Here is a 12,457-nt window from a genome sequence, read left to right on the forward strand (position 1 = left end):
TAAAATGGTAAAAGCAACATAACACACACAAGTTTTATTCAGCAATTTTTCTTTTCTTTTCTTTAAATACCAGTAATTTCAACGTCTGCTATAATTCTTTGAGCTCTACCACATGATAGAACTTTTCAAAGATCATTCCACTCAGTGCTGGTAAAACTGGATTTACCTAAAAAAAAGGCTAACAATGGGCTTTAGGCCATTATATTAGCAAATAAATCCTGAAATTTTCAGTAATATTCCCTTTCTCATCAAGGTACAATATTTTTATACCTTTTAAACAGCCACAATCCACAAACATTTTAGATGTTAAATTCTAACATTTCTATTATGAGTAAAATTCACCAGCCTCCACCTCAATCACATGACTAAAATTTAAAAACTGGTGAATGATTCTTAGTTTTGCCAACTTTGAACCTGAAACAGAGAACTTGAGATATGCTGGTTTATCATGGTGATTAAGGGAAAATATTGACACTTACAGACAAAAAAAAAAATTTTGTTGTACCAAGTTCAGGTCTCATAAGCAATAATTGCCAAGTGCTAACGTGAGCCTTAGATTTGGGAGCACAAATGCACAAATTAATGACACCAGCCACAAATTATGTACCCTAACGTAAAATCAGTTTCCACAAACCCAGCTTTTGATATCAAACAATTTGGCCAGCTTCCATCCAGGTCTCTGGCTGTATACATAGGCTCCCTCAAGGTTCTTTTTATCAACCATACTGTATGTTAATAAGGCAGCAATGCATCTTGACAGTCTACGGCTCATTGGAAATGTACCGAACAGGTGAATGAGCAAATAATCAGTTCATGTTATCTAACACTGGGCTTGTGGCAACTAATTTTACATTGGGGTACTTAATTTGTGGCTTGAATCGTGAATTTGAGCCTTTGTGCACACAAATCTGAAGCCCGTTTATAGGACGCATTGCATGACTGGCAGCACAGTCTGCTCAATGACAACAACTTGCAAACATGTTGAATCATAAAAATGTTTCAATGAGACCATCTATGACGCAGTGCTGTTCTTGTCATTATTATTTGAACCATGTATCTTGTCTCCAAGAAAGGCCTCCTGCTGATCTTTTATTTTCCAAGGGACAACTGCTTTAGGTCCATTCGGATCCTTCCCCTCCCTTATATACTGTAAACGAACTTTCTCCGCAATTTCTTGTGATTTTTGTGCTCTGGCCTTCCTTTTTTCTATGGTCTGCAAATTATACACATCAAAGTTTAATAATAATAATTATAACTATTAATATAGGTAACCCAAAAATGTACTTGCTTTGTGACTGCCCACTATATATTTAAAAAGTGTTGCATATTCTTTTAAAAAACATAAAATACATAAAAACCAGTATAAAATAAACTACCAATTAAAAGATATATAAATATTATATAAATTTCTTAACATAAGAGCAATCCTATTGAGTGGTGGCAACAAAATTGAAAAGCAGACTACCTGATAGCTCTATTCTATGCATTAAAACCACCACAACTGCTATACAAAAATATAATTTTTATGGTTTTCAAATGATGTATCTGAAAGTTAGAAAATTTTTGCCCACTGAAAATATCGAGTCATTACTGTACTATCAAGTGGGTCAGCCATATTTGATACAATCATCTGTTACTGTGGATCAACTTTGGTTGTGAATTCTGCCTATAACAGTATAATGACCTCTTTTTCAAAACACCTGACCATTTTCCTCTGTAGCCTCTGACAGGCACCAGTTAAGTGTCCAACAATAAACTGAAATGTAAACAAAAAATTTTTCCATCTCTGTGCCATAACTATTATAGTAAAATTACTTAATATATCAAAATGCACAAATATATATCAAAAGAATAGCATCTTATGATGTGCTATGTATTTTGATATGAGCAATTTTACTATAAGTTGGAATGGATAAGAACATAATGTCAATTTTTGGACTGTCGAGACACATTTGAGAGTTAAGGTTTCTCACTATTCTTACCATCTGACATATTCCAACACATCAAATTAATTGTCAAAAATCCATTAAGATAGGAATTAAGATCTGACAACATATATGGATGTGTAATTATATAGCAGCTCACATTTTCCCTGCATTCTTGGTATTCCTTTATTATTTCAACACACTCTGGAGTATGAAAGTTTGGGTTCCTGCTTTTGTTCATTTTGCATAAAATGACACAGTAGGGTGGCACTTGGAGACCACGGCTACAAGTTTTTTCTTCTAAGAAAGAAGATGGTTTGGTCTAATGGAAAACTTCCTATTTCCTCGGACAGCTAGTAACTATCTGAAATTAATGCAACTTTCATGAATATCAGTTGAATTGGATATTTTTCAATAAGGCTTCATTTTTTTTATAGAATTTTACTGTGGCTTACCAGTATTTACAAATTCACAACGAAATATCAGTCTACTGAAAATGTTGCCCTGGAAGGTACTCATTGATAAACAGACAGTCATGACAGTATTCCACCATAGAGAGGTCTGTAGCCAGCCATTTCAAAGAGAAAGGGGAGGAGGGGGTATTTGCTGCAAAAGTAGACCTTTAAACCATGACATAAATCCTACATCAAATTTCGACTTTTTCTTAACCTAAAGAGCTGTTCATTCTAAACTGCCTCCACAGTATTTTGTAAAAAAAAAAAAAAAAAACATTGCCCTGTAGAAAAAATTCCAATAATCCCCTAGTTTCTGTGACGAATTCTCAGATTTCCCGTCATTCTACTAATTACTTTGTATATTTCACCCTGTTAAAAAAGTTAAATGAACATAGAATTTATCAATTGCACCGTTCTGTTCTGTTTATAGATGACATTGGAATATTCAGTGATATTCACGTGACTAACAAAAAGCAACAAAGCTACGCACGTACACAGTTGATCACTTTATTACCTCCTTAAAAATACATATTTACTAATAAGCTATATAAAATGGAAAACAGTTTAAGCATAATATCAAATATGCACTAAGTATAGGGTTACAAACAATGAATATCTATAACAGTATCGATTGAAATATACCTATAAGCATAAGACTTTTGTAATCAAACAATTTTCACACAAAAGTAAATAAACCACTTCTGAACTTGAACTTGCCTAAGGACAAGTGATTTTTTAAATCTTATTTTCACTACTTTTACCAAATATTTTTCAACAGATAAATGCCATGGTGGATAACCTAATTTATCACCTTCTGGCCAGCCTCGCCACCTATCAGCATTCTTGACAGTTTTAAATTGCTTACACAACCAAGTAGTGGGTACTCAGATGGCAGACTTTGACAAACCCACTCCCCAGCTTGGGATTAATGGTTGGTAGGTCGGAAAAATTACTGCTAGAAAAAATTGATTTAAATGAGTTTTTCCCAGGATAAGGATTGCCCATTTCAAAATGAAAAAAAAAAAAAAAAAAAAAAACAGATGAAAAGTATACATACTATAAAGAAATAAATAAAAATTAAAAAATAAACTAAATTTTGTTATTATAAATCAACTAGCCTTTGAGAAATACAATGACAATACATATTTGTGGCATCTATGATCAATCTGAAAATGCAACTTGTTATCATGTCTCCTCAATAGATTGTCTTATCATAAAAGTAAAGAGTATACTGGTATATTAAATACATGTGTACAGCAGTAAACAACAACATCTCTTACTGACAATAATGATTGGATGAAAGGTCCATCAGCTTTTATAGTTTTTATAGGAACCTTTAAAGGTTGATGGACTGTCACATAAAACAATACAAACAGGACCATAAAGTGTATAATAAAAAAAGGTCAACACAAGAAACTTTTTAGTATTATTGTGATACACAAATTTAGATATGAAAAATTGCAAACCTTATTCAGAGATCCACCAGGAGAACGCTATTATTTGGTTAGAAAAAAATTCTGAAGCTGTCTTCATACTATACTTATAATACCCCATAATAATAATAAAATACAATCATCTCACTATGTTAAGAAATCCATCAATAATCTATATGATCATCTGTACAGTGCATATGTAGGTAAGGTAGTGTGAAGTATTTGAGTTGCTCCATTTTGTGGTGGGTGTGGTGCTATGACAGCAAAGGTGGTAGAAGTGTTAGAGGTACATGTCACAGGCCCAGTGTACTTCTCATGCAGGGCTGCATGCTTTAGCATATCAGATTTCTGGGTGAATTTTCTGTCACATAAGGCACATGGGAATGGCTTTATACCATCATGAATCAGTCTGTGTCTCTTTAGATGGGTTGATGATGAAAAGACTTTCTCACAAATAGGGCATCTATGTTTGAAGTGTTCTCCTGTATGAATCATTTCATGCCGGCGACACTTGTACTGGTCAAAAAATCCTTTTCCACATTGCGTACAAAAATACTTTATTTCACGTGAATTGTCATGTATTTCTGTGTGTCTACGTAAACAAGCATAGCTCTTAAAACCCTGTCCACAAACTTCACACAGGTGTGTGCGTTTGTTTGTGTGCGACATCCAATGGCTGCGGAGCATGGACATCATCCGGAAAACACGCCCACAGCGTGTGCACACATACGACGATTTCCAACCAGGTGGGAGGATGTAACGATATGTGTGCCCAACATCTGGCTCTTCTTTGGTTGGTTGTCCAATCAGATCAGGAAGGACAACAGTCTGTTCTCCCTTTGGGGCCGTGCCATCAGCTAGCTGGGTGAATGGCCCTGTGGGTTGCTCCAGCTGTTCTGGCATGTTATAAATTTGTGCTGGCTTTCTTATGTTTCTTTTCTTCGGTTTCTTCAGCTTGATGCACAGAAGAAGAACATTATGACCTTCCATCATAGCGTATGATGCGCAGATCCTGACATCCTCCTGCTTTGTATAACAGATAATAGGTGTTTCGTCATTTTCATCAGGCTGCTGCCCGTTTTTTGCTATGGCAGTCAGGGTGACAACCTCTAGTTCATCACTTACTTCATCTTCCTCTTCTTCATCCTCCACAACTGAAGATTCCCTTCGTGACTTAACAGGCCTAATTGGGATACCCTGTTGGCGCCTTTTCTTGACACTCTTTTTTCCAGGTTGTACTGGTATCTCTTGGCTAGGCCCAGGTGCTATGTCACCCATTGGTAATGTAATAATATCCACGCCCACATTGTGTTGTAGAAGCTGGAGCTGTGTTGTACCAGATTGTGTTAAGTGCACCCCTGGTTGTGCTAATTGTGACGTTTGAGCTGTGGAAACTGGAGTAGCCTCCTGATATCTCTGACTGGAATCTTCCATTACGGCCTGGATGTGGTCAAAGGAGACAGGGTTCAAGTTGGCAAACTGACTGCCCTGATCAGTGCTCTGGCCAGACCCTAGTGCTGGGAGGAGGTCACTCATCGGTCGAACTGGTTGCTGCTGTTGCAGTTCCCCCACCATACCAGATTGAAACTGTGAATAAGTGCCTGTCGCCATCTCAAACTGTCCTTGGCCTAACGATTGTGCAATACCAGGATACATCTGGCTTGCAGGCACACTATCAACTGTCGCAGCACTATAAGGAACCTGCTGGGCTTGTACTCCCATAGTATGCTGTTGAGATTGCGACTGATCCTGTCGAGATGTAGGGGTGCTGCCTTCACTCAAACTTTGCAAGTATCTGAGTGCGATGTCCACAGCATTGGCAGACTGAGTCTGCATGTTGTCATTATAGCTGAAGTCTGCTCGGCCCCTCGCATCACCGGGATACAAATAATAGTGGTGTCCCGCTTGTGTGTAGATGTGATCATAGTCTCCTCGAGCATAAGCTAAAGCTGCCTGAAGGGAGTCCTCCCCACTCACAGCCTGTTGTTGTCCTGCATACTGGCCTGAAGACATTGGGACAATGGGGGGAACTATGGAAGTGCTCAGGCTCTCTGAAGACACAGGCAGATATGCTGTTGGTTGCTGCTGCTGTTGACAAGACAATGACAACTGTTGTGGAGGTTGTAACTGTTGCTGCACCTCTGTTGACACTTGTTGCTGCTGTTTTGCTGTTGTTGATGCTGAAGCATGAGATTGTGTTGCCAGTACTGATAGGGTGGGAGGTGCCTGGTTTGCTGAAACTTGTTGCTGAAGTAGCTGTTGCTGATGTATTGCAGGAGACTGGTTAGCTTGTGAGACAGTTGGCACCCCGCCAAGTAAACTGACCGCCATATTACTACCATCACTCTCCATTTCAGGCCCAATGCCCTGACTCTCAGCTGCCTGGCGAATGATATTACTGATGTCACTGCTGCCCCCCGTCTGTAAGGAAACCTCATTTTGGTTTGCTGAGACAATTTTACACAGGACCTGCTCTCCATTCATCTCCACCACAGCATACTGATCTTCTCTTGCCTGTGGTTCTTTTGGTTTTGTTCCACTGGATGTGTTTCCTACTGCAGAAAGCTGGCCACCTTTATTGGCAATATTGTCCTTTAGGGGTAAATTGCAAGGCTCTTCCTCTGATACCAGTGCCCCCAGCTGGGATCTGCTAGGTTCTCCCCTCAGGACCCATGGCTCAGGGAACCCCTTCATGATTTCCTTGGGGAGTGCCTCCATCAGCAGCTCATAGTAGTTATCACTGTAGTAATATCTCAGTTCCTCCCCTTCTTCAATATCCCGCGTGGTGACAAAGAAGATATCGGACTCATACTGGAAGGCAACAATGTTTTGATCTTTGATATCAGTAGTTCTTCTAATGAACATGATCCAATTGCAGGCCTCGACATCATTGGCTTCCAGACAGAGAGGATTGCCAGTATCCCGAAACAACAGCCATTTGGATGTCAAATCAAAGTTTGTTGGAAAGGAAATATATTTCCCTTCCAGAGGTCCAAACCTGAAGCTCTTCTGAACTTTCCTAATGGCAAAAACACCAACAACATCCTCCTGCTTGGGTCCATATTTACTCTTCTTTTTAGGGTTAATGTTTCTGATGGTCAGAACTCGGGGCAGAGTTGCATAAGCCTTGAGCTGACGGCGGTCTGGGATGACCTGAAGTGGACCATGTTCAGGGCACTCATTCCGCCTCAGTTTGCCACATTCCTGACACCAAAGTTGTTTCCAATTGTCAGACATGTTACTGACATCACGGAGCACCCCTTTTGGAGCACTGTACTTCTCCAATGCTTTGTTCTCTAGTTTTGACTCATTGCTAGTTTTCTGAATCAGGATGTCATATTTGGAAACTTTTTTCTTTCGTTTTTTCTCCCCCTTGGACTGGGAATCTGGATTTGACCTTAAATCCCCTCCATTGACATCAGATGTACTGTTTACAGTGTCTGAGCCATTGACTTCATTTCCCTTACCAGATCTCTTTTTACCAACTTTGATCATAAGTTTGTTATTACCAACAGAATCCTTTCTGGTGACATTTTGACCTTTGACCTCATCAGCTGTATCACCTTCCAGATTTGGAACAGTCATTGCGCTTGCCTGGCTTCTGTGTTTTCTCTTTTTTAGGATTTGCTTTTCAGGAGAACTTGAAACAGGTTTCTCCTTCTGATTGGTTGACTTAACCTGCTCTTCTGTTCGCAATAATTTCTGCGGTCTCCCCTTGCGACGTCTGGAGCTGCTGTCTATCCTGAAAGTCTCGGCATCACTTTCATCAAAGGACGGATCTTGAGTATCTGATTCGCCATCATCATCATCTGCTACTCCTACAATCTCAGAGTAATTCACCTTTTTGTTCTCTGTGGATTTTCTCTTCGGTCTACCATTTACATTTGTTCCGGTTCCTTCTGTAGTTTGCTGCCCCTCTACAAGACCAGATAAATATTTCTGATCAATAATAGACCTGCTTTTTTTTGTTTTCACTAGTTTGTCCATGCAAAGTTTTTCTTTGGGTTGTGAATCAAGACCATCTGTCTGAGTGTATGCTTTTGGGTCAGATTCAATAGATGAACTTAGCTGAGATCCAGTAGTTGAGATTTTTGATTGATTAGATTGCAGAGTCGGTCCAATGATTGCTTGGTCACTGCTAGTACTGATCTCCATGGATACAGAGTTAAGGGAGATAGGTTCCTTGGATACAGATTTCACAACAACATCTTCCATACAGTCAGCTATATCAAAAGTTTTGCTTGGCTCTTTAACTGAAACTTCCGATATAGGAACAATTTGAGAACTGTCAGATGAACTGTCTGATTTTAATGTGACCTCCATATTCTTCTTGCCTGTAGACATGTTTTCAGTAACCTTTTCTGTGACCTGTCCCAGTTCTTGGTCAAATGTTGACCTGGTGTCTGGATTTTTGGCACTCATGTTGCTCTTTTCTGATCATATGCCATAACACTGTGACCAATATGGATAACTTGAATGAGCACTATCTTTTAGGTGAACAGCCTGGGGTATCCAACAACTTCCAAGGGATGATCCTGAGTAAGAAAAATAAAACAAATATTAGGTAGAGAATCAGGATTCAATCTTTGTAAGTTATCAAAATGCTCATGCCACTTGGCAGTATAAATTTATAAATGGAACAGTGAATATAGTGGTACAAATTTATAATTGAAAAATACGTTCTTTACTTAGCAGCTAATTCCTATATTTGTATCTGCTTATCATTGACAGGTTAAGTTATAGGTGACAAATACTTTAATGAAGCACTTAATTTTAAACCAAAATTCTTAGCCAAGACTTCTTAAACTGTTTACTCAGCTTATATATCAAATAGTGTTTCTAGCATTATGAACAAAACAGTGTACTTACTAACTACAATGTCTTCATCTGTCTCTAAATCGTTTCACGTAAAAGGTCTTCAGACTTTTTTCCAGCGCAGCAAAGTAGATTGGCGGAAAGGATACAGTAAGAATGCCGAGGCAGTTTATGGTCTTTTATTAGTACCTTCAATGCTATGGCAAAATGTTGCTGTACGGAAACTTGAGTCGATTTGATTGACTGTTTATCATGACTCATATATGATCAAGTTCTTGTACACACAGGAGAGAAGCACTACTCTGAAGTGCCAAATAAACGTGCCGGCACGTTTATTTTTTTTCCGGAAATTTTCCACCCGGCACGATCTTATTCTCCCCGGCACGATTAATAATTTTCCACACGGCACGGTTATTTGGCACTCACTGTGCCGGTTGGAAATGCTGTTGATCGTTTCGGAAATGTTGATGATCGTTTCATTGGACAAGTTAATAATTATTAATGACCTGTCGCAAGCACTACACTCGAACTTGTTTTTAGCGTAAATAAAAGCCAGTGTTTCTCCAGCATATAACTATGTAAAGAGCGAGGCGCCGCGCTTATATTTGTCAAAAGCACCGCCTCGCTGGGCTGAATGGAACAAAAAAGTATATTTTCACTCATGTTAACTGAAATTTATATTTATTTCTAAGCAAATATGGCATTCTATTTACATACTGTAGGTAATCCCATGCTTCTGAGCACTTGATTTAGTAGTAACGAAAATACGCATGCGCGTATGCTATCTCCTTGTGAGTGCCTCGTTTTCGCAGTTCTGTGCTTTATTTGAAGTATACGAGACAGAGCAAAACGAGGCAACTCCTCTCGACAACATTTAGTCACATGTCACAAATACACTTTCTCTGTCACTTCGTCATGTTCCGAAATTAAGACCGCCTGTTGTGTGTTTTTATAGTTTACGTTTATTCACTGATAAAAATGGAGAAAATTAAGTGGATTTTGTTGATTTTATAAATTTGGAGAAGATTTTCTACTGATTTACGGGTTAGTTTTGTGAAAGCAGTAGCGTTGTAAAACTGGGTCACGTCAGTATTTCGCGTGCATTGAATATGAATTTCCATGAATAGAATCATATAAATGAACAAACGAAGAACTCAAATTGGCGATAAGTGTGATTTAAATCTCTTTAATTCTGAAAAATTCATTTCACGGTGTTTGAAGTTGTTGATTATAAATTACATCTCAAACTACGTATAATTAGTAGCGGGAGTCGCTTTGCGCTGAACGACAGGAAAGAGAACATTTTTGCGGCAGTTTTATTTAAGGATGAAGCGCTCCCACACGCAAAGTCAATTGACCAGTTACTTTCAGAAAGGTGAAAAATGGTAAGAAAAACATATTATATCACTTTTTTGGTCAATCCAAAAATAATTCAATATAGGAAGCCCTTTTTCTTGATTCCGGTAAGTATTAAAGTAGTAATTTTTTTTTTTTTTTTTTGAAATAGTATGTTCTATAATTTTTGAAAGTTTAAATTAGCATTATAGGAACTGCTGCTGCTGAACCTTAAACTTCAAGATTGACTAAACTGACTGAATGCATAGACAGGAAAATAAATTTTGTCTAAACCTTTGTTATGTCATTACTAAATTAATTCCTCAAAACATCTAAAACAAGACAATTCAGTGACACATAAGATGTAAAAAAAATTACATAAATACCCTAAAATGCACCAAATTGCACCTCGATTGAAAAAAATTTCCAGGGGAGCTTGGTAATAGAGATTACTCTAAATAGTTAAACTATGTTAAACTATGTGTATAAAATCAAAGGTTAATTTGTCTAGATATTGTGTTTTTTATGTTTAATAGTCAAAACATAATTTTCCCAGATTGGAATATAATTTAAAATTGCCATTACAATTATTCATTTAAATTATTAAAATTGATAAAATTTTCCGGGGGGCACAGTTATTCCGCTAGGCACTGTTATTAAATATCGGGAAATTTTCCAGGGGGCACAGTTATTCCGCTAGGCACTGTTATTAATTTTGGAAAATTTTCCGGGGGGCACTGTTATTCCGGTAGGCACTCTTATTCGGCACTTCAGAGTATGAGCATGAAAATGCTGGCAGCTTAAACAAGCTTTTCAGTAACTATTGCATCACAGTTATGGCAAAACAATTCACATTTTTCTGGTGAATAAGAGCAGACAAGAGGATATTATGTAACTGCAACATGTGCAGCAGTTACAAGTTGAAGTAGATCAGAGTATTGTAGTGAGATGTGTTCATGTGTCATATGACACACAGCCTGACACAGGTATAAAATTGAACTCCCGCCCTACATTTCAGTTCAGCAACACGGGTCTACCCAGAGCATATTGTTTAATGTTTAAATCAGTTTAATTCAGTTTTAGTCCATATCAGTTTATATCAGTTTTTTGCAAGATTTTAATAGTTTTTCTGCAACGAAATACAATATATCCACTCCAAGAAAGTTTTCGAGTTTTTCACCAGTACGGTCATGGCAACATATTAAACACTATATTTTTACATAATATATGCCAATATCTCTAATACAGTTTTCTTACAATATTATTTTTTTTTTTAATTACATTTGTACATACTCTTACTTTATATGCCTTACAGACTGTACGGGATATAAGTAGCTTGAATTCATGACAAAATTGTGTTGGAGGTGCAATTTTAACCACTTTTGCTGCCCAAGTGAATGATTTTAGATGTTAAATAAAATAAATTTTTTTGAGTAAGAAACTAGCTGGCACTTATAAAGTTTATAGCTTAGGGTATTTGTACTTGTTTCATTTGTATGTTTAAAGACATGGGAGCAAGTGATAGAAAAAAAGGCTTATATTTATTGCTGTGCATTAAACAAATGGGCTGTATTCAAGCATTTCATATCAGTGACAGTAACAATACTCAGGTACAATAGATTTCAGGGATTTCTATCATCTCTGTAATAGGTCTTGATAAACAAGAACCACAACTGGTAACTACAGTCGTTGCGTGCAATCAGTCACGATCAGTAAATACAGTACTTACATAAAACTAAAGGAACGTGTTGGAAGACTTACGAAACAAGGACGTGAATGCCATGTTAATGTATATGTAACATTTTCAAGACGGTTTAGTCTTAATTTAGAGGTGAGCACTAGAACAAACCCTTGCCTGGATGTTTCGCTGGATAAGGGGTTTCACAAGGCTTCTTAGCTTGCAGGGGTACCTCGACCTTCAGGTGTACTGATCATGTGACATCACCACGCAATCTACCTGTTTTTCTCATTTGAATATCAATGCATGGGCAAGTTCTTCGTGATGCAGCCGGGCGACAATATGGCATTTCGTGACCTACTTTTGCAGCACTTCTGCACCTTTTACGTGAAACGATTTCCAGAACACGACAGAGTGATAGGCTTACAGCATACTCACTTCCAAAGCTACATTGTCTAATGTTACATGATTTGGGGAATGTTTACCTGAAAATGTTTCTGATCGTGTAATCAACAAAAACAACGATGCGGTCAAAATCTTGCAATGTCCTTTGTGACTGCCTCCGCCTGTGATGACGTCATGACATTCCTGCTCTGATTTTAGGCACTCTCATTATAGATGGCAGTGCATTTGAAGAGAGATTTTGAAAAGTTGGTTTATTATTTTTAATTAATTTAGACTACATATTAACATGACAGAGTAGATTGATAGCACGGACAATTTTATTGATATATTTTTTATTTAACAAGTTAATGGTTGTTTTTTTTAACATTTTAATTATGTTGGACATTTGAGCTCATTTGGGGGTATCTTGAT

The 12,457-nt window shown here is 37.6% G+C and overlaps 2 protein-coding genes across 3 annotated transcripts; both read right to left on the reverse strand.

The window, feature by feature from the left end:
• Positions 1–19: 19 nt before the first annotated feature.
• LOC106179351 (uncharacterized) lies at positions 20–12,007 on the reverse strand. The gene is made up of 4 exons (XM_087010497.1): positions 11,819–12,007; positions 2,086–2,289; positions 1,685–1,756; positions 20–1,213 (listed from the first exon to the last, which is right to left on the reverse strand). Exons 2-4 carry the CDS (start codon positions 2,164–2,166, stop codon positions 1,013–1,015), a joined length of 354 nt encoding a protein of 117 aa, XP_086866623.1. The 5' UTR covers positions 2,167–2,289; positions 11,819–12,007; the 3' UTR covers positions 20–1,012.
• Positions 3,648–12,273, reverse strand: LOC147762507 (uncharacterized). 2 transcript variants are annotated; one of them, XM_013562957.2, is made up of 2 exons: positions 12,127–12,273; positions 3,648–8,348 (listed from the first exon to the last, which is right to left on the reverse strand). In XM_013562957.2, the coding sequence occupies exon 2, from the start codon at positions 8,233–8,235 to the stop codon at positions 3,994–3,996; it is 4,242 nt and encodes a 1,413-aa protein (XP_013418411.2). In that variant the 5' UTR covers positions 8,236–8,348; positions 12,127–12,273; the 3' UTR covers positions 3,648–3,993. The 2 variants fall into 2 exon arrangements, with proteins under 2 accessions (XP_013418411.2, XP_086866620.1); XM_087010494.1 differs by lacking the exon at positions 12,127–12,273 and adding an exon at positions 8,683–8,922.
• Between the last annotated feature and the right edge of the window lie 184 nt (positions 12,274–12,457).

The sequence above is a fragment of the Lingula anatina genome, chromosome 4, assembly GCF_051362555.1.
Source record: "Lingula anatina isolate TDL-2025a chromosome 4, LinAna3.0, whole genome shotgun sequence".
Classification (NCBI taxonomy): Eukaryota; Metazoa; Brachiopoda; class Lingulata; order Lingulida; family Lingulidae; genus Lingula; species Lingula anatina.

Excerpts from the sequence above, each read along its gene's own strand:
- LOC147762507 (XM_013562957.2), bottom strand. The coding sequence starts at position 8,235 with ATGAGTGCCAAAAATCCAGACACCAGGTCAACATTTGACCAAGAACTG.
- LOC106179351 (XM_087010497.1), bottom strand. The coding sequence starts at position 2,166 with ATGAACAAAAGCAGGAACCCAAACTTTCATACTCCAGAGTGTGTTGAA. Across the intron at positions 1,757-2,085 it reads ACCAAGAATGCAGGGAAAAT|TTTATTGTTGGACACTTAAC; the intron begins GTGAGCTGCTAT and ends TTTACATTTCAG. Across the intron at positions 1,214-1,684 it reads TCAGGTGTTTTGAAAAAGAG|ACCATAGAAAAAAGGAAGGC; the intron begins GTCATTATACTG and ends TATAATTTGCAG.